General features: G+C 49.3%; 1 protein-coding gene across 4 annotated transcripts in view; it reads right to left on the reverse strand.

Annotated features, from left to right (window-relative positions):
- The window catches only part of LOC119372691 (stromal membrane-associated protein 1), a 224,849-nt gene that overhangs the window by 153,267 nt on the left and 49,067 nt on the right, over positions 1-22,515 (reverse strand). For 3 of the 4 annotated variants that reach the window (XM_037643135.2, XM_037643138.2, XM_037643137.2), the window contains exon 5: positions 13,642-13,719. The exons of the other annotated variant lie outside the window; for it this stretch is intronic. In XM_037643135.2, coding sequence (XP_037499063.1) covers positions 13,642-13,719 — 78 coding nt within the window. The remainder of the gene's footprint in view (positions 1-13,641; positions 13,720-22,515) is intronic. 4 annotated transcript variants of the gene reach the window in all.

Here is a 22,515-nt window from a genome sequence, read left to right on the forward strand (position 1 = left end):
AGCAGAACACTTCCGCCCGTCATGACAACCAACGTCGACCAACCGGCCCCGTCCGCCCAGTCCGGCAGCGGCACCGGAGTTCCTCAGCTGAGGGACCCCAAGGTTTTCAGCGGGGCCGGTGAGACCGACGTAGAAGACTGGTTCACTAACTACGAACTGGTGAGCACGCACAACAAGTGGGATGACGCCGACAAGTTGACCCACGTCGTGTTTTATCTCACTGACGTTGCTGAAATGTGGTATCACAACCACAAAAGCGACATCCCGACATGGTCAGTATTCAAGACTTCTTTTGCTGAAGTGTTTGGCCGACACGCTGCCCGCAAATTTCGCGCCGAACAATGCTTGCGCACACGTGCACAAAAGCCGTCCGAAACGTTCACAAGTTACATTGAAGACATCATCGATCTTTGTAACCGTGTCAACGCCGCCATGCCTGAGTCTGACAAGATTCAGCACATCCGCAAAGGGATCGACGATGGCGCATTTCAGATGCTCATGGCCAGGAATCCTCACACAGTTTCGGAAGTCGTCACCTTATGTCAAAGTTATGAAGAGTTGAGGAAGCAGCGCGCCCTGACTCTGCCATTTTTATCGCACGCCGACTCGCTCTCGAGTCTTGGTACTGTTCCCGAGCACTCGCCGACGCTTCAGGAGATCAAGGACTTCGTGCGCGAAGAAGTTGCTCGTCAACTTTCCTTGGTCCCCTTCACACAGGAGCCGCCCTCTCGTCTGCCGCCAACGCTCCGCTCCACACTGTTATTGCCGAAGAGGTCGCTCAAGCCGTTCCCGTCACTCACCATCAGCAGTCCGTGGCCGCGCCTCTTACATATGCGCCGGTTAAGCAGCTAGTAGCCTCACCTATTATGTATGCTCAGGTGGTGCGTAGGGTTCCCCAGCAGCCTTACCCACCTATGCAGCAATATGCCCACTGATCTGCACCTCTTCCTACATCTTGGGCCGAGCCGCGAGTCAGCACTTCTTAGAGGACTCCTGACAATCGCCCCATTTGCTACGCCTGCGGTACTCCAGGGCACGTTGCGCGATATTGTAGCCATCGCTTTCAAACATCCAGCGACGCTACCCGGCCGTTCCAATACGGCGCTCATCCCATGTGCCCATCTCCTATCCGACCCTCACCACCGGATGCTCACACTGACCACCCCGACTTTCCGTCGCGCCGCTCACCATCTCCTCGACAGCGATCGCTTTCCCCAATGCGTCGCCGACCCGAACCCTCAAACCAGGAAAACTAAACGCCGCAGTTCAAGAGGCAAGAACTGCGCCATCTTCGAACTGCCCAAGTCCTCGCACTTCCCCTGCTAACGTAGTCGCCGTATCTGTCGATGGTGTTCCTTCATTTTCCCTTGTAGACACTGCCGCAGCCGTTTCTGTTATAGCCGCCAAGCTCTGCCGTTCACTACGCAAAGTGACCACGCCGCTCTCTGGACTATCACTACGCACGGCCAGCGCACAGCACATTACACCTCTCGCAGCCTGTACTGCCCGCGTATTCATACAAGGCACTATGTACGTCGTGGAGTTATTGTTCTTTCTGCCTGCTCGCACGACGTAATCCTCGGGTGGGATTTTCTATCACGTCACAATGCCGTCATCGACTGCGCACGCACTGAAGTTGAATTTTTGCCGCTGTGTGCATAGCCATTCGACGACGCTCTTGTTCAGCTGCCTAAACTCGTCGTGCGCGAGGACACCGACATTCCGCCTGCCTCTCTTGCCGTTGTCCCTGTCTTTTGCGGTGGCCTCAACGATGCTACGGTCTTGTTCACACCTTCCGACACCTTCGTGAGTCGCAGAGCCGTCCCACTGCCTTTTGCTGCTCTTGACATCGCTGCCGGCCACAGCAATATTTTTGTCTACAATCCCCTCTCCGCACCGGTTACATTGCTTGTCGGCGAATGTCTCGGTCGCGTGGAAGAGCTTGACTCTTCGTTCTTTCTGAATGTGCCAGACGAATTGTGTCATACTGACTCGAGCGACCTTCTTGCCCTTCCAACACAGGAGGGCTCGTCGAGTGAAATATTCACGAGTTCAATCGCTGATACCCTGACTGCCGAAGAACGCGCCGCGCTTCTTCGACTTCTCCAACACTTCACGACTTCGTTCAATGTTTCTCAGCCGCAGTTGGGCCGCACGTCGGAAGTCCACCACTACATTGACACCGGTTCGCACCAGCCGTTGCGTCAAAGACCGTACCCCGTCTCTGCTGCAGAGCGTCGCGTCATCAATGACCAGGTAGAAGATATGCTGCACCGTGGCGTTATTCAACCATCCCACAGTCCTTGGGCACCTCCTGTTGTGCTAGTTCGCAAGGACGGGTCTATTCGCTTTTGCGTCGACTACCCTTGCTTAAATAAGGTGACGCGGAAAGACGTCTATCCTTTGCCGCGCATCGACGACGCCCTTGACAGCCTTCAAGAAGCAGAATTCTTTTAATCCTTAGACTTACGTTCTGGCTACTGGCAGGTTCCGATGGCTGAAGCTGATCGCGAGAAAACTGCATTTATTACACCTGACGGGCTGTACGAATTTAACATAATGCCCTTTGGCCTTTGCAACGCACCTGCCACGTTTGAACGACTCATGGACAACACATTGCGTGGCCTCAAGTGGTCTATGTGTTTATGCTACCTCGACGATATTGTCGTTTTCTCTCCCGATTTTCCTATCCATCTACATCGGCTCAGACAGGTTTTGAGGTGTTTAACCAACGCTGGACTGCAACTCAACCTTAAGAAGTGCCGCTTCGCCGCGTGGGAGCTCACCATCTTAGGCCACATAGTATCTAAGCACTGTGTTCTACCCGACCCTGCGAAACTTCGTGCCGTCGCCGAGTTCCCGAAGCCTCTTACCATCAAAGAGGTTCGAAGTTTTGTCGGACTATGCTCCTATTTCCGGTGCTTCGTCCGAAATTTCGCGTCCATCAGGTCGCCATTGACCCAGCTCCTACGCGGTGACACAGACCTCTCCTCCTGGTCTCCTGAGTGCGACGTCGCGTTTGCTACGCTCCGTCGTCTGCTCACTTCTCCTCCCATTCTTCGCCATTTCGACCCAACAGCTGCAACTGAAGTGCATACAGACGCTAGTGGGGTCGGTCTTGGCACTGTCCTCGCCCAACGTAAGCCCGGCTACTCCGAATACGTCGTCGCCTATGTGAGTCGCACGCTGACAAAAGCAGAGACCAATTACAGCGTCACTGAAAAGGAGTGCTTAGCTCTAGTATGGGCGCTTACCAAGTTCCGCCCGTATTTGTACGGTCGCCCGTTCGACCTGGTAACGGATCACCATGCCCTTTGTTGGCTCGCCACAATGAAAGATCCGTCTGGCCGACTAGCCCGTTGGGCACTCCGAATTCAGGAGTACGATATTCGCATCATCTATCGCAGCAGACACAAGCACTCTGACGCGGACGCCTTGTCCCGTTCGCCTCTACCTCCAGACTCAGCCTGCACAATGAACTGCACACACTCAGTCACGTCTCTCGACATTGACTCCATTGCTACTGAACAACACCGTGACCCATGGATCGCTCCTTTTTTCGGCTATCTCTCTGGAGCATCGACCACTCCTGCATTCCGATCTCTCCGACGCCAAGCTGCCCATTTCGCCATTCGTGGTCGGCTGCTACACCGATGAAACTACGCTCCCGCAGGCCATAAATGGCTCTTGGTCATTCCCCGCAGCTTAAGATCACAAATATGTGCTGCCTTCCACGACGATTCACAATGTGGCCATGCCGGAGTTTTCAAAACCTATGAACGTATTCGTCATCGCTACTACTGGCGCGGCATGTACAACTTTGTACGAAAATTTGTTCAGTGCTGCCCTGACTGTCAGCGTCGCAAATCACCGCCTTCATGCGCGTCTGGAGCCTCACAGCCACTTCCGTGCCCTGCCAACCCCTTCGACCACGTCGGCATAGATCTCTACGGCCCACTTCCAATGACACCGGATGGCAATCGGTGGATCATAGTCGCTGTGGACCATTTGACACACTACGGCGAAACTGCTGCTCTGCCAAGTGCCACAGCGTGGGACGTAGCGTCTTTCGTCCTACGCCGATTGATCCTTTGACATGGCACACCTTGGGAACTCCTTAGTGACAGAGGTCGAGCATTCCTCTCTGAAGTCATCGAAGCTCTGCTTTCCGAATGCCACGTTGCTCATCGACGGACCACAGCATACCACCCGCAGACTAACGGGCTCACCGAACGATTCAACCGCACCCTCGGTGACATGCTCGCGATGTACGTGACATCTGATCATGGTAACTGGGACCGCGTTCTTCCCTTCATAACGTTCGCATACAACACCGCGACACAGGCTACCACGGGATTCTCACCTTTCTTTCTCCTGTATGGCCGCGAACCTTCGCACACCATCGACACTCTCCTACCATATCGTCCAGACGCTTCCGAATGCCCACCTGTGTCCAAAGCTGCCCGACAAGCGGAAGTGCCGCCAACTCGTGCGCCTTTACATCCCAAGAACAGCACCAGAAGGAAAACAACACTGACTCACTTCGAAGTCCCAGCTATTCCCCTGGACCTCTTTTATGGCTGGCTGTTCCTTACCAAGCTCCTGGGCTTTCCTCAAAACTCGTCCCAAAGTACGAAGGGCCTTACTGTGTTTTGGAGCAAACATCCCCGGTGAATTTTATCATTGAGCCAGTTTCCCCATCTGACGACATGCGCCGGCGTGGACGTGACCTCGTCCACGTGGCACGTCCCAAGCCATACCACAGCCCTCTGCCTCCAGACTCCTAGGTCGCCAGGATGGCTCTTTTTCGGCGGGGGCGAATTGTGAAGAAGAAGACGCGTCGCCGGTCAGCAGTATCGCCAACGCTCGCCTCGCGTTGCTGGTCGCTGGCATCTTTCTGGACGGTGCTCTGCCCCGACTCGCTGTGTTCATTCAGAGCGTCACCACAGGAACGCACCGCCAATAAACCTCTTCTCAGTGTGTATAGTGCTCTGTTGTGCCTTTTGTTCACCTCCCGGGACCTGTCCGTCATCCAGGCGCGCCGCTTCTCTTTCCTGGAGTGCGAAGGAGGCGGTGCTTACTTTTCGTTTAGTGGGCGAAGATGAAGACGATGTGTTGATTGGACTGTCTTGCACTTCATTGTTTTCTCCGACAGGGAATCATGGGAAGGCCCAAGCTTTATAATGCGAGCATCGAGACGCTCCAAGCAAGCGTCCACAAGCGGCCACGAGGCTTCGACAGGCCACGTCGAGGCTACGTCGACGCAACGCAGCGTCGCTAGACAACGCTACGACCCGCTACCAACTCATCATGTAAATAAACGTTCCTGTTATCAGCTCCGGCTCCTGAACTCTACTTCTCCCTGAGGCCAGGCTGCTCCCCGGTCCTATGGGCAGACCCCCAATTACATCAGTATATTCCTGGGAGGCGTCCGACTCATTCCAAGGTGTTTTCACGCCAAGGGCGAGGGGTGGTTCCCCACATGACCCCTTTAGCATTAAAATAATTACCATAATAATCATTTACAATCTCCAATCGGTAAAAAAAAACAGGAAAAATAATCGTTCCCACAGCTTTTCTACATTTTGTTCAATCAGCATGAAAAATCACCGCAGTCGAGCGCAAAACTGTTCCAGCAATACTGGCACAACGGTGTCGTGAAATGAACTGCTTTAATGGCACTACTCACGCAAAACATGCAACTGAAACTAACATGCATGGGAAGGCCTGCATCTTAAGAGGAGGAGGGGGTCCGTGCTGTTTTCTTAGTTTCAAATCCGTCATGATTTCCAGCACTGAAATTTTGATGAAGTCGAATCTGAAGGCAAAAGCAAGTTCACTATACAAATCCATGGGGCTAACTGTGTCCCTTAGCGACTTCACCAACTGTGACTACCGGTACACTTCTCCGAACAGGAACTCACAGGCGTGGTTTGGAAAATTCCATAAAGTCAGCCATGCTACTGTTTGCCTACGTGTTTGCCCAAGATGCTTTCTTTTTTCTCACTGCATAATATCCGCTGATGCCTGGAGCTGTGCTCGTGCAGCTCGCGTTTCTCCGCAGGCGGGTGACAGCGCACATGCGCAAGCAAACAGCACATGGGCCAGCAGTGAGGTGAAGCGCTTATTCAAGCCCAGAATTGGCATAGGGGTGCACGAAGGCTGCACGAATAAGTGTGCCGAATGATGCTAGCCACATCTACAGAAGTGACTGAGCAGTGTTGCCTAAATGGATGAATGCGCACACCTTTATTTCGCTACATCATATATAGAAATTCATATACAGCATAACCTCATTACAACAGACTTTCATAGGGAAGAGGACTTTGGTCTGTTATAAAGAGAGCATGTAAAATCCAAGTACTGTTACAACAGACTTCTATGTAAACACTGACTGGGTCTGTTATAACGGATGAGAATTACAAGTAACAAACATGGTCAAAGAACGGATTTATTCTTGATGGGGCACCAAAAAAAACAAGATTTTTGGAAAATCGCATTTTCAGTTTCTGTAATCCTTTTTCTATCCAATTCCAAAATATCTTCACTGAAAACTACGTAGAAGTACTTTAAAAATTTTTTGTGCCTGCCAACTTGGTGAAAATTGTGCAAAAAGCAAAAAAGAGAGAGAGAGAGAGACCCAGGCACGTTACCATTTTGGGCTCGTTTCAAAGAGCATTTCTCTGTATTCGAGTTCTCCTTTTCAGCTAGCTCCTCCATTCAAACAAGCGTACAAAAAGCACATGTTTGAAGTTGAATTCAAGGCCTCTCGAATTGGCTACTTCTGCCGTGTTGCTCCAGCACCTGCCAGCATGCCTCGCCACTGGTCCAATGCTTGCTTCGGGAGCATCGTCTGCTGCTTGTGCGTCGCGAGTGAGGTCATGGCTATCGAAAATTGCACTACTTAGTGACAAGTTCGCACTCGTTCTGTGTTTACGGGTGAACGATAATTTAGAATATAATTACGCTTTAGTTTGGCAGCTGCAAGCGGAAGCTCAATCATCGGATTACGACAGCATGCCACACTCTTTGCGAACATCGTAGACGTGCGTAGCAACGTTTATAGAACCAGGTAAGTTGCAAAACTCCCCGCGTCAGCCAACCCGTCGCGCGGCGCCGGGACAGCTTCCGGTTTGGTGGCGCTGGCGGCGCAACAAGCTTCCGCTAGCAGACCAAAACGCGTAGTCTGCGTGGCAAACGCCGGGGCAGCCGTTCAGAAAGGGCTCGGTTGTTTACTCGCCGACTGTATATTATCGTGATTTTTCGTTGCGCTGCCGCTGCAATGTAAAACTGAGTAATATTTAGCAGCGGTAAGGCAAAGTCAGTAAAGCCATGGCTTTCAAGACTGTCCATGATAACTGACGCTTGATAGCATAGCATACGAGCCTGTCCATTACCCATAAGAAATTAACTATATGGCGCATTCTCGTAGCGTAATTATTTAGCTAAAGCGGATGCTTGGGCGTGTTGGTACTTGTATCTTTTCGTTTTGGTCTGTGCAATTATTACGTGGTGTTAACGAATAAATCTTTGTTGTAAGTCAGCGCTGTTGTTTGTGTAATCCTTTTTCTGGTGCTCCGTAGTTTTTCGCGCTATTTCTTTTTTCGATAATTCTTCACTTTCACTTTTTTGAATTGAGGGGTTTTCACTCTGTACCGTGGCTGTCGTTACTTGTAATTATTGAGTGGTAAAATCGCCGTGTGTGTACTGCACGCCACAATTTCAGTCCTGCTACAGAAAGAAAAATTTTAATTATTTTTCGCACGCAATGCACAGAAACAATTTTTCAGATATTACATGTATGGTGTGATGCACACAAACGGCACAACTTATTTAGTCTCAGGCATTAAACCTTATCAAGACAGCTCTAATTAACTGCAAAAAATTATTTACAGCGAAATTTTAGAATCACTCAAATCAAGGCAAGTTCGGGAATATCTTTGGGACGCAATCTTCGACGAGGCTCCTTTCCGCTGGCGATTTCAACCTTAACTCTTATCGTTGACCGTGTGAACGTCTTCAGGATGTCTTCTTCATGAATGTGCATATCACATACAAGTGATATGTCGGACATTTTCTTGTCCATACGAGGAATGGCGCGATCCCACGTCGCTCGCTGGTCAAGGTCACGCGGGGCACAAGTAGGTTACCAACCGTCTCGTATTTCGCGGGACGTACTGTCCCGACTTTTTATACAGCGTTGCGAGCCGTCCCTGTCGGAACAGCTATATGTCCCAGATTTATTCCGTACCGTCCAGTTAGAACTTTTTATGTGATCCAACGCACGCCTGACAACGCGCGTCACGCTCCAAGGCCCGTATTCCCAAAAGGCGACAATCGCAAAAGTATCGCCTTTGGTGTGCGCTGATTGGCTATTGAGCAAACCGGAAAAGTTAGGGCGCCATCTGGTAGTTCCGCCGACGTCAATTTTGCGTCATGGTGCTCGACGGTGCTCTCGACATATTTGCAATAAGCGAAGGCACCGTTAACCGTCGGTTCGTGGTGAACTCTAGCATTTCAGTGACGTAGGCGGTAGCTTCTAGTATTCAATCCTCGGTGGATATACGCAGCATTTTTTACGCTGAAGCTTTCGTCGAGCATTACCTTGGGGTGTTATCAGCACTCGCTCTTTGCCAGCGCGTGTTTTTAGTGGTTTGAACGTCCCAGGAGCATGAACCGTGCGTTGCTCGCGTGGCTTATCGCGAGCCGGCAACATGTTGAGATCTTGAGACGATGTCGCTGCGGCTGCACGCTACAGCTGAACTCTCCGAGCACGCCGTGTTAAACTCTCAACGAAAATACGTTTCACGCAAAGTTGCATTCTTTAAATATTATACTGTGCATTAAATAATCGAACAAAAAAACGTTGAAAGCACTTTCAACACGTCTTACACTTCAAGTAACCACAGCCAAGCCGGCCAAGCCTGGCCACTGCGTAGAAGCAGCAGCACACGCTCGAAAACGCCGTACTCGGGTTGCTCTGCGCTCGTACAGTGCGCTCACTCCCGTGTTGTGAGACATTCGTACTACCAACGGCCAGTTGCAACAATGACGTCACAGGCAAGTCTTTTTTTTACTTATTGAACGCATCAAATTCTACGTCACCAAACGCGATACTATCGCCTTTTGCGATCGTTTGAGAATACGGGCCCAGAACACAAAATTCTCACGAATAGCACGCACGAAGCAATGTTGCGGTGGCTAGCGGTGGCTGCGAAGGGCTTCAGTTACTTTGTCTGAACTTCTGTGCGAAATGCGACAACTTTTACGGATACATTCTCCAGCAAGAGGAAGTGTTGCGAGCAGCACGTAGCCAGCTGAAGAGGCCGAAACCCACCCGTCCCGACTCCCTTCATTGAAGAGTTGGTAACCCTAGGCACAAAAGAAATGTCGGGGTGTCTCGGAACAGAACATGTCCGCATGGTGAAGACACGCAGCATATCCGAAGCACAACAGAAAACACCAAGCTGTTCGCGCAGAAAGCAGCCTCCACGGATACTGACGCGACGCGCCGCAACGTCGGCTGAAGAGAGCGGAGCAAATGAATCCTGTTGCGATGGCAGCGCCACATCTGTCGCTGATGGCGGCGGCGCCGCGCAACATCGCTCAGTTTTGCAACTGACCTGGTTCTATAAACGTTGGTGCGTAGAACATCGCAGACGTGCAAATGTAATAGCGTTGACTCGTTGGACCCGCTGTTAGAGGTTCTGCTTGTCAGCACTTCGGAGCTTATGACGAAGACCACCGCAAGACAACTCTTTGTACTCGCGATCGAGCATGACATACTTTGAAACATCTGGTACCGCAGCCATGCACATCGCAACTGAGCTTTCTACTTGATGTCGTGGCTAGGCCTAACTCCGCTCACGGTGCCAAACAACGCGCTGACGGACATGGGAAAGCGAAGAAGCCGCAATGTCCTTGGTCGCAAGCAATGAATCACATTGCCCGCTGGTTCCTCAGAACCGCGGATGGGCATTTTGCGCATCGGCAGCGTACCCCCGGCCAAGTTTGGCGCGCAGCGACTGCTCAGAGGAGCGCTGCCAGCGGCTAGCAATTTCGCACGTGAGGGTTTCAAAACACAACACCAATCACGCTACGCGCCGATTTTTTGCCACTACAGCTAGGCATAGCTGATCATTGACAGACCGGAGACTGACCTCCATTCCTAAATCGGTACGTCGATATCCGCGGTGCGCTGTTCCCGTCCCGAAAGTATGCTAAGCGATGTTTGAAGTCGGAAGTTATTGAATTTGGGATGGCCGTGGTAGAAAAGTTCGCTGTAAAGGAGTCCTGACCACCTTGCTGGCCTGACAATTTAGTCAGTTATATCCGAGTGTCTGTTGTACCAGAATACGTTGTCAACGAAGCTACGTCAACGGAACTAATATGGAGGTCGCCATAACGCAGCAAATTGGTATGTAGTATCCGAATGTCTGTTGTAACGAGGTTATACTGTATAGAAAGCATGGCGTGTAGCGCCCTCTACAAAGGTAGCTTCAAAGCAACCTTATGCTCTGGAAGCACCCAGAAAGCCTTCACCGAAGGCCCCTCAGTGAAGCTTTCCAAATAACATATGGCAGCCTCCATGCAATGAATGCTTCCTTACTGAGGAATATTTCATAATTAGGGCCAAAATACTCCCTCAAAAAAACAAAAAAAAAACAGTGTCGCATGCACTACATCGCACGAGTTCAGGCAGTCAAACTTGAAAGCAGTGCTCAACATGTGAAAAAGAATAAATAATCACTCTCTGACGCAAAGAAAATGTTCCAGCAGTGCATAAAATGTGACTAGGCAATATATTGTTGTTCTTGAGCAAAATAAGTTACAGTGGAACTTCGATTATACATCCCCAGGTCCTGCGACGACCCGCATTTTACGACGAATTTGGCTTGGTCCCAGCAGAACCCCGTAGAAATAATGTATTAAAAACCTCAATTGTACGACGCGATTTTACGCCGGCCCCGCCTCGTACGACGCTTCGCTGGACTGTCCGAGAAAAAAAAAGACCTACGATGACGCGGGCTGGCACGCAAACACACTGCGGCCGGGCGAAAAAAGTCGGGAAACCGAGGAACCGAGTTCGTATCCGCGCTGCCACCACAGGGCCTCTTCAATTTTTCGACACGCGGTCGGCCATAGCTAGCCAGAGCCAACGTTGGCCGGAGCCAGCCGGAGCGCATTCGTTTTGTCGCATTGCACTGCGCACTTCCGTTGTCGCCTTTTTTTTCTCTCTCTCTTCTTTTGGGCGGTTTTGTAGTGACCGTTGTGAGCAGATAACATGGCAGATAATTTCGAGCTCGCTTTCTAGTATGCGATAACTCACTAGATTTCGTGTCGTTATACCGGACGTGTTGAACGGCGATTGTTGAGCCAACGTTTGCAACAGCCGCGGGAACCGGAACTTGCCGCTGTCTAGCTACCAGAGGGCTGGGGCGTTTTAGCCACTCGCGATTGGTCGAAGCTTGCAAATCGAATAGGCCTACTGCCGTGCTGCCATTCAGCCATTCCTTCACGTGTTTGCCTCATCGGTTGGTTGTGCTGCGCCGCAGCTGCTGTGTCCATGTGCAAAATTTTCTGTGTTCGGACATTGGTGTGCGAGGAAGCTTTCGAATTCTTGGTGGTGAGTGCTGCGTCTCGCAATGTCGCGGAACCGAAAACCGCTGACGCTCGGAGAAAAGCTTCGCATAATCGAGGAGGCGGAGAAGCGGAACGGAGCAACAAAGGCCAGCATTGCCCGCGACCTGAACATTCCCGAGTCATCGCTGAAAACGATCCACGCGAAGAAGGACAGCATCCTACTAAATGCGGCAAAGTTCGGCCTGAACAGGAAGGCCGCGAAAGATGGCAAATATGCTGCCATGGAGAAGGCCCTCGTTGAGTGGTTGCGTCAGGCCCGCAGTTCAGGAATTGCCGTGGATGGCGCAATTTTGAAGGAGAAGGCTGAGACAGTTGCATTGCGCTGCGGCATTGACGACTTTAAAGCCTCCAATGGCTGGTTGGATCGCTTTAAAAAACGCAGTGGAGTTGTGTACAGCCGCTGCTGTGGAGAGAGCGCGTCAGTCAGCTCCGACACTGTAGAAAAGTGGACTGCATTGCTGCCGGAATTGATACAGGAATACAAGCCGTCCGACGTGTTCAACGCAGACGAAACTGGATTATTTTATAATATGCAGCATTGGCATTCAAAGGAGAGAGCTGTCACGGGGGTAAGCGAAGCAAAGAGCGTCTTACCGTATTGCTTTGCGCTAATGAAGACGGCTCTGAAAAGCTTCCTGCCCTCGTGATCGGCAAGTTTGAGAAGGCGCGATGCTTCAAGAATTTGAAAAGGCTGCCATGCCAGTACACGTTCAACCGGAAAGCCTGGATGACGGCTGCTATGTTTTCTACATATCTGCAGCAGCTGGACTCCAAAATGGGGGCTAAGAACAGAAAGATTCTTCTTCTGCTTGACAATGCGCCATGCCATCCATCAGATATGTCGCATTTGAGAAATGTGAAAGTTGTATTTCTGCCCCCCAATTGCACTAGCCAGCTGCAGCCACTTGACGCTGGCGTCATCAAGTGCATGAAACAGAAATATCGGAAGTTCTGGTGCAGCGTCGGCTGGCGGGCATGGAACGCAAGCAGTTGGATAAGAAGCTTTCTGTGCTTGATGCAATGCACTACATTGCTAGTGCATGGGACACAGTCACGCCAGAAACCATCGCCAACTCCTTCAGGCACTGCGGCTTTAATAGAATTGGTGCTTGTTCTACCAGTAAAGCTGCAGTGCCTGTTGACGACGAACCAGAGTTCGGCAGCCTGCAGCTGCCTGGATCTTTCGCGGACTATGTTGGTGCCGACGACGACGTTGCAGTGTGCAGTGAAGTGTCGCTGGATGACATTATCGAAACTGTGCGTCCCGACACTGCGGGAACTTCCGACGAGGAACAGATGGACGACGCTGCAAAGGCTAGCGCGTCCGTTCCGACTTACGCGGACGTGTTGTGCTACGTCGACCACATTCAGCGGTTTGCTTGCGCACGCGACGAGATCGGCGACTTGCTGCCAGATGTTGCAGCTATCGAAAGAAAGCTGATGCGCCATGGCTGGGCAAACCCTCAGAAGAAAATCACAGATTTTTTTAAAAGTTGAGAAATAAAGGTTCGTTCACACCTCCGATAAAATGCGTGGTTGTCATTTTTTCAATTAATTTAATCTACATTCCTCGGAGCAGCGTAGGTTTGTGCCGCAGACTTTCTTAGGCATTATGTGCCCGCTGTTGTGGGGCAACAATGACCGTCACTGCCTATATTCTCGGTTTTTCGATTATACGACGCCCGGATTATACGACGATTTTGCGCGGTCCCCTGAAAGTCGTATAATCGAAGTTCCACTGTACCTGCATGTTTTTCATTTCACAGATTGGTTGACACACATACTGTTGGGTGACGCTGCCCAGTCATTTTTTTACCACTTTCAGAGCCATAATAAAATGCAATTCCTTGTTTATAAAGTACATGCAGGCTTGTTTCCATTAATGTGACAAGCAATCTTCTTAACTGCCCCATAATCCAAAAATATTTTTCTCAGCGGAAGGCTGTCCCTTAAAAGTCAATAACAAGAGATGCTTAGCAGTAAAACAATTGATCTCACAGAGATATCACCAGCGGTCACTTTTGCCTTCGGCCGTTTTTTGTCCTTCTCCCTGCGACGCTCATGCTCAATGTCAAACTGTAAAGAAGAAGACAATAGTTTATTGCATGATTTGTAAACAAACATTTGCACACATTGCAAATAAAGAAGTCTCTCTGCTATTTTCCACCACCGAAAAATTCTGCGCAATATTGGAGCCCATGAGTATGTTAAAAAAACACCCAACGAGTGTGATTTCAGACCCATGAAGGCAGGCACACAACAATAAAAGCTCGTTAATTCAGATTTCACAGTACTGGCAAAAATGTCCTAATTACATGAATGTTGAATTATCGAAAGTACCAAGGAAACTCTGAACCAATACCTTTTTACGTACCAGCAATGCGATTGTGGGAAGGGACCACGGCTTTCTGAAAGCCCCTGGCCATTTCGGCTCTCTGCTAATGTCGTTTTCGCACTACTGCTTCACGCATTTGTGGCGCTTCGCGCTCGGCGCACTCCAAGCAACGTCCGAATTAACCGGGTTGCAGCCAAATACGACCGAATTAATGAGAGTTCGATGTCATTAAACAATGCATACACTGGCCGGGACCAGAGAACATGTCCGAACTATCTGATTTTCCAAATTAACGAGCGTCAAATTAACAAGCTTTTACCATAGTTACATGCCTTGAAGCAGAATGCGAAATATCTGTTTGGCTACCCTTAGAGTCACCAACTTCCACAGAGAAGGTGTTATGCACCCCTATGCAGACACGAACACAGCCTTACATTATGTACAGTACTCATGGATTGAAATGCAAAAACTTTAGGCTATGTAATGTATGTACCGTAAAAACCCACGTACAGTCAGAGTTTTTTTTTTTCCAGAATTCATGTTGCCAAATTTCTGCCCCATACTATATGCGGATCCGAAGAATTTTCAGCCTGCTTCGGTTTCGCCATTGTGTGGCGCTATCACCATCAGGCTTATGTAACAGTCGCCATTGCAACCGTTTGGCACACTTCACAACGGCCACAATTTTACGCCATGCAAGGACCGCAAAAGTATTTGGCTGCTTTTAAAAGAAAGGTGATCTCAACTGCCGAAACCATCGGCAACTGTGCTGCAGAGCAGCATTCGGCATGAACAAGCGAAGTATTCGCAGTTAGCCAGTTGGAGGAAACTGAAAGAAGCCCTCTATGTGTGCAGCGGCATAAGAAGTTTCTGGAGGCTGAAAAATGGAGCATTTATCGACGTTGAACGGGAATTGACAGACTTTGTTCGAAGCAACGAAGCATCGCCGGGGCTCCCACCGATACTTGTGCTCCACGTGTTTCGGTGTCTCCTCCGTGAAGCGACTGCTGCGCGACTCCTGCACCAATCTCGTCATCATCCCGGGAGGGATGGCATTCCAGCTGCCCTGCTGTGCCTAAATAAACCGTTTAAGGAGCACATCAAGTGCCTGTATATAAAGTGGATGAGGTTCAGAGAGCTGTTTCTGCCATCCGGACTCCTGCTGGATGGCTGGAACGAGCCTCGCCAGCGATACTGTGCACATGAATCGCTGAGGCTTCAGCCTGCATTCTCGAGGTGCTTGTTCGTTGTGCCTTCAAGTGCTCAATTTTAAAACGCCCGTACTGAGGATGTTTGCTGGGGGAGACAAGGAAATTTCGGAATAAAGTGTGCCAGATGACGATGAATAAGTGTGTGAATAAATGTATCCAGTTTCTGTTTTCCTTGGGTTATATTTGGGTGAAAATTTTTTTTTTCTCATGTTTGCTCTCCCCGAAATGCACCTTGGACTATATGCGGGTCCGAGCTATACGCGGGTTTTTACGGTACTTTTGTTTCCAGAGTTTGCAGTTAGTGGCATACTGGCGTAATTTCGACAATGAGGGGGTTCGCTCTCAGCAATGCTGGCGCTGAAGTCTAGTTCCCGTTCCAGTTGCACAGTTATTCCACGCACATGTTAACGTTCCCTTTTTGCAGCGTGAGTAATTGTAGCTACGGAGGACAAATAAAGCAACTGGCTAAGTCAACAAACAACACTAGTGCTAGGCGAGCAATATCACGAATATTTCATACAGAGGGATAGTCTGCTCTATGTACAGGGTAAGCTTACTCCTTTCGTTGTTGATGCTTGGTGGCTTTCGGCTCCTTTATTGGTACCCTGGTAACTCCACCTCTGGCACAAGAGAGCATGTCTCCCTGTCCCAGTGGGCTTTTTACAACTTCTTGTCTCATTCTTACGCGATAGTTGTCTCCCTTGCAGAGAGAAGATTACCCTGTCCCATGAGCAGGAAAACAAGGAGTATCGTGCGGCACCAAGTGGCGGCACAAAAAGGGTAGTTAGGAAAGGGGCGGGGTGCTTCCTCCCCGCGTGGCCCATTCGTTCCCACCATGATCGCGCCAGCATTAATAGAAGGAAGTGGGCTTGCGTGCTCTCCCTCAACTCGAACACTTAAATTAGAGCCAACATTACCTTTAGTGGCCAGATTTGCAGCAACATGATGTAATTATCACGAGCAATTGCTCGTAGCAGTCATACAAAATTTTTTTTTTAAATGTGATGTCGCATTTCAATCAGTGAGTACGTGACACAGGTTTTTGGCGACCGAGGACCTCTGCCTCTGATACAGTAGAACCCCGCTGATACGTTTTTGAAGGGACCGTAGGAAATAAACGTAAGAGACGGGAAACGTAAGAGCCGAAAAACAGGAAAAACGCCAAATATTTAGTGGTACAGAATTTTATTTCAATTCTTACGAGCAGCACGAAAATTGGCGCGCTCAGCCGCGATCTAGTCGATGGACTAAAGTGCGTTGGCGGGCTAGTTGGTTGTTCATGCTTAGTTTCTACAGCGCGACTGGACGCGGACGGAGAAGGAACACGCAAACACACACACAGTGCTGACTTTCAACTGGAATGTTTATTTTTTCATATGCACGTGACGCTTATATAGACACACGCGAGCAGGTGCACACAAAACAAGAAACAAAAGCAGGACCCAAACGCGCATGTTCTGCAGCAATCACAACCAGTTGCCACCAACCTAGAGTGACGCATCCAGATATCTCTTTTCCTTATCTGTTAGAGACAAGGATGGCATGCTGACACATGTATCATTCATTTTATCAATTTCATACGCTTCAATAATTTCTCTAGTCAATCGATCTCTTGCCCTGTTGAGAATACTAGTTTTATCAAAAATTGGAAAACAGCCACATCTTTGGCAGTGAATGGCAAGGTGTCCGGAAATAACTTTCGTGACATTGTACTTATGTTCGCGCAACCTTTGATTCACACACCGGCCGGTCTGGCCAATGTACACACGGGAACATGACAGCGGGACGGAATAAATAACGTCTTTCGCGCAGGCAACATACTTCTCGCTATGTTTAGTGGAACACGAAGCATTTTCTTTTTCCCTTTCGGCGTTCACTCGCCTGCAAAGTCCCTGCAGTCGCACGGGCGCGGAAAAAACAACGTCCACACCGGACCTTCTCGCAATCCTTTTCAGGTTGTGAGATACGGTGTGGATGTAGGGCACTACTGCAAGCTTTTTCCTTCGAGTGTCACTCTGATGCTCACTCGGATTAGACCTGTACTTTTTGTTCAGGCGCTCCGCCACCGCTGACAACAGTCTCATGGGGTAACCGGAGTCGTACAGACGCTTGGCCTGGCCCCACAAACTTTCCTCAATCTTATGCTCACAAGACTTGGACAAAGAATTGTGGAAACACGACTGAATCACGGCACGTTTGACTAACTTGGAGTGCGCCGATGCAAATGGCAACACCGGCTTGTTACCTCTAGGCTCGTAGCTCCAGCAAACACCTCTTGGATGGCAATACAACCCTATGTCCAAAAATCTTATGAAATTGTCCTTTGGGACTTCATGCGTCAGTAAAAGAGGGGACAACACGTCAGTAAAAATGCTCAGGGTTCTAGCGACCCCTGCGTCAAAGTTGTTAGAGTCAAGGCATGAAACAATTAGGTAGTCGTCTACGAATCTGAAGACGCCAACGACGTCCGAACTGGTCAAACGATCGCAAAGGAGCTTGTTGCGGTGAGCCAGAAATAGGTCGCTCAAACAGGGAGCGATAGAAGACCCAATACATATGCCATTTTTTTGTTTCACAATGTGTTCGTCCCAAGTTGCGTAGGTTGAGTTTACATAAAAGTGAAGGAGCTCTAAAAACTGATCACATGACAAGCCGGAAGCGTTCTGGAAATTGACACTTCCCAACCTGTCGATGCTATCTGCAACACATGTCATCAATTCCGCCTGGGGAAGTGAATAAAACAAATCTTTAACGTCGATTGAAAAGACGGCTAGGTTTTGGTCCTGCCTAACCTTAAAGAATTCAACAACTTGCTCCGACTTAACTACCAAATAAGGATCGTCAACAGGAAGCATCTTCAAGTGCTTCTGTAAGAACAATGCCAAACACTTCTGTCATGTGTCGTTTTCGGACAAAATCACACGGAGAGGACAGTCACTTTTATGCGTTTTAGCTGTAAAAAATATTTCTAACTGCAACTTTTTGCTATTTCCTAACGATCGAGCTAGGCTTTCGAGATTATATCTTTTGCACAACTTTACTGCCTCATTTCGAAGTTTCCTCAGCGACACGTCGTCATGCGCATTGAACACGGCGGATACAGACTCCGAGGCTTTTGTCAAGTACTTGTGTCAAGTGTTTGTCAAGAGATATCTGGATGCGTCACTCTAGGTTGGTGGCAACTGGTTGTGATTGCTGCAGAACATGCGCGTTTGGGTCCTGCTTTTGTTTCTTGGTTTGTGTGCACCTGCTCGCGTGTGTCTATATAAGCGTCACGTGCATATGAAAAAATAAACATTCCAGTTGAAAGTCAGCGCTGTGTGTGTGTTTGCGTGTTCCTTCTCCGTCCGCGTCCAGTTGCGCTGTAGAAACTAAGCATGAACAACCAACTAGCCCGCCAACGCACTTTAGTCAATTTCATTTCTAGTACATCGGGCATCCCTCCTCTTTTTGTCTCGGACCCATGCCGCATTGTTTCGCTGATCGCAACCGCAGCCTGCAAAGCTAGAGTGCTAGGCTTCTGCATCCGACACAAGGTTCTGCCTCCAGAGATTGTGGCCTTATTCGGCTATTGCCTACCTTCATGGAACCATGGGGTTCGCTTTTGTAAGGTAATGCGCTCTGAATGGCAGAGGCAGGTACGGCTGTACAGAGACCAACTGAGGCATCTTCTTGGACCGTCTTCAAGCCCTCACACTCGGCGGGAGTTCTCCAGGCTTACTAGCAGCTCAACCGAGTTCCTCTGGCAGCAGGTGCTCCCGGGCTTAAGAAAGCAGGTGCAGAAGTCTCCGGTTCCAACGAATCCCATTCACGTCGTGGGTGACGTGACACTGCCGGAACATGTGCAACGCGTCCTCAGGTGTGGACCCAAGTTCGCCGTCGAACCTCAGAAGTCGCGTCCTGAACTGCTCTCCATGGTCAGGCAAGTGTCCAAGGAAGTTCCCGAAGCCGAGTTTGACAGGAGCATATCTGAAGGCGTGGATGTACTGTGTCGCTCCCGTCCTTCAGGTGAAAAACTTTCGTTGGCCAGTACTGTTAGGTACATGAAGGATAATTTTCCGTCTTTGCTATCCGCGGACAAAGAAGGAGGCTTCGCGGTAATGCCCAAGTCCGTGTACTTGACAAAAGCCTCGGAGTCTGTATCCGCCGTGTTCAATGCGCATGACGACGTGTCGCTGAGGAAACTTCGAAATGAGGCAGTAAAGTTGTGCAAAAGATATAATCTCGAAAGCCTAGCTCGATCGTTAGGAAATAGCAAAAAGTTGCAGTTAGAAATATTTTTTACAGCTAAAACGCATAAAAGTGACTGTCCTCTCCGTGTGATTTTGTCCGAAAACGACACATGGCAGAAGTGTTTGGCATTGTTCTTACAGAAGCACTTGAAGATGCTTCCTGTTGACGATCCTTATTTGGTAGTTAAGTCGGAGCAAGTTGTTGAATTCTTTAAGGTTAGGCAGGACCAAAACCTAGCCGTCTTTTCAATCGACGTTAAAGATTTGTTTTATTCACTTCCCCAGGCGGAATTGATGACATGTGTTGCAGATAGCATCGACAGGTTGGGAAGTGTCAATTTCCAGAACGCTTCCGGCTTGTCATGTGATCAGTTTTTAGAGCTCCTTCACTTTTATGTAAACTCAACCTACGCAACTTGGGACGAACACATTGTGAAACAAAAAAATGGCATATGTATTGGGTCTTCTATCGCTCCCTGTTTGAGCGACCTATTTCTGGCTCACCGCAACAAGCTCCTTTGCGATCGTTTGACCAGTTCGGACGTCGTTGGCGTCTTCAGATTCGTAGACGACTACCTAATTGTTTCACGCCTTGACTCTAACAACTTTGACGCAGGGGTCGCTAGAACCCTGAGCATTTTTACTGACGTGTTGTCCCCTCTTTTACTGACGCATGAAGTCCCAAAGGACAATTTCATAAGATTTTTGGACATAGGGTTGTATTGCCATCCAAGAGGTGTTTGCTGGAGCTACGAGCCTAGAGGTAACAAGCCGGTGTTGCCATTTGCATCGGCGCACTCCAAGTTAGTCAAACGTGCCGTGATTCAGTCGTGTTTCCACAATTCTTTGTCCAAGTCTTGTGAGCATAAGATTGAGGAAAGTTTGTGGGGCCAGGCCAAGCGTCTGTACGACTCCGGTTACCCCATGAGACTGTTGTCAGCGGTGGCGGAGCGCCTGAACAAAAAGTACAGGTCTAATCCGAGTGAGCATCAGAGTGACACCCGAAGGAAAAAGCTTGCAGTAGTGCCCTACATCCACACCGTATCTCACAACCTGAAAAGGATTGCGAGAAGGTCCGGTGTGGACGTTGTTTTTTCCGCGCCCGTGCGACTGCAGGGACTTTGCAGGCGAGTGAACGCCGAAAGGGAAAAAGAAAATGCTTCGTGTTCCACTAAACATAGCGAGAAGTATGTTGCCTGCGCGAAAGACGTTATTTATTCCGTCCCGCTGTCATGTTCCCGTGTGTACATTGGCCAGACCGGCCGGTGTGTGAATCAAAGGTTGCGCGAACATAAGTACAATGTCACGAAAGTTATTTCCGGACACCTTGCCATTCACTGCCAAAGATGTGGCTGTTTTCCAATTTTTGATAAAACTAGTATTCTCAACAGGGCAAGAGATCGATTGACTAGAGAAATTATTGAAGCGTATGAAATTGATAAAATGAATGATACATGTGTCAGCATGCCATCCTTGTCTCTAACAGATAAGGAAAAGAGATATCTGGATGCGTCACTCTAGGTTGGTGGCAACTGGTTGTGATTGCTGCAGAACATGCGCGTTTGGGTCCTGCTTTTGTTTCTTGTTTTGTGTGCACCTGCTCGCGTGTGTCTATATAAGCGTCACGTGCATATGAAAAAATAAACATTCCAGTTGAAAGTCAGCGCTGTGTGTGTGTTTGCGTGTTCCTTCTCCGTCCGCGTCCAGTCGCGCTGTAGAAACTAAGCTAGTCGATGGATAGAAACGCGGAGCTTAGGACGGCCTCATCCACAGAAATGTAATGAACGTATGTGATTTTTCTAACACCAACAGCTGTAGGCATGAAAGAACTAAGCACACGCAATCACGACCGGCGCGGCGAGTCCGACCGCGAACCGCACGCACGACCATGCGAGCTCCAACCAGCTCGAACTCCTCCCGTTCTCCGACAAATAACGATGATGATGAGTCTACGCCAACGCGATGGCAGAAGTGAATGCCAATCTCGAAGGCCTTGCTTTCGCAAGCAATTACGTCATACACGCCATGTTTGTGCAGTACAAATCTCAAAGGCTATGCTTTTGTCAATAGTAAATGCCAATCTCGAAGGCCTTGCTTTCGCGAGCAGTTACGTCATAGACGCCATCTTTGCAATTTGAATCTCGAAGGCCATGCTTTTGTTTGCATCAATTGAAAGATTCGGTTGCTTGCGCCTCTCATGCGGCTAATATTACGGTCAAACGAGGCCAAGCTGCGTGAAAATGCACCATGGCCGCTCTCTTTGGTAGTCACTCGGTCGGCTCCGAGCGCACTTCGCGACGTATCATACGGGAACGGTCCGACAGTTACGACGTAACAGCGGGGTTCCCAATACATTGTATCCTATGGGAGCTATGCCGGGACCGGCGGAAAACGACGTAACAGCCGGGAAAACGCAGCAGTGAGGAACGTAACAGCGGGGTTCTACTGTATCACACTCAAGAACTGCTTAATTACTTCCCACCTTCACTCTTAGAAAGGCAGTAAAGGTGGGAAGCCGTTGTGAAAAGCATGTCATCGCTTCATTTTCATTTTTGCGTTCATTACGAAGCCCCCCCCCGTAATGGAGAACCCTGCGCACGCCTATGCATCCATGAGTTATTGGCTTCCTGCCGGGAAGTTGACGCACATGACCAAGAAAGACAATGTGTGATACATTTTAAAAGGGACTGCAGATGACACATTCAATTACATAATGACGGCTGACACAGTTGTTAAGAAACGCCAGCTCCTGGACATCTCCGAAAGCCGATGCATTGCTCAACAGTTTGCCCACTTACCTAATACTGCAATGAGAGCATTGCCACCTACAAACTCTCAAAGACATCTTCAGGTGCAAAATGCAAGGAGCCTCTGCATTCACTCACCCAAACAACCATTTCACAACACCACGAGTGCTAGCCCATTTTGATCCCTTTGAACCTACAGAAGTCCGTGCTAATGCCAGTGGCTGCAGAATTGGTGAATTACCAGCAAAGCACCAGTGCAGCACTGCCACATTATCACTTACACTGGCTGCCTACTTTCAATCTCGGAGCGCAATTGCTCAGGGGTGTGCAAATAGCGCAATTTCATC

The sequence above is a fragment of the Rhipicephalus sanguineus genome, chromosome 10 (genome assembly GCF_013339695.2).
Source record: "Rhipicephalus sanguineus isolate Rsan-2018 chromosome 10, BIME_Rsan_1.4, whole genome shotgun sequence".
NCBI lineage: Eukaryota > Metazoa > Arthropoda > Arachnida > Ixodida > Ixodidae > Rhipicephalus > Rhipicephalus sanguineus.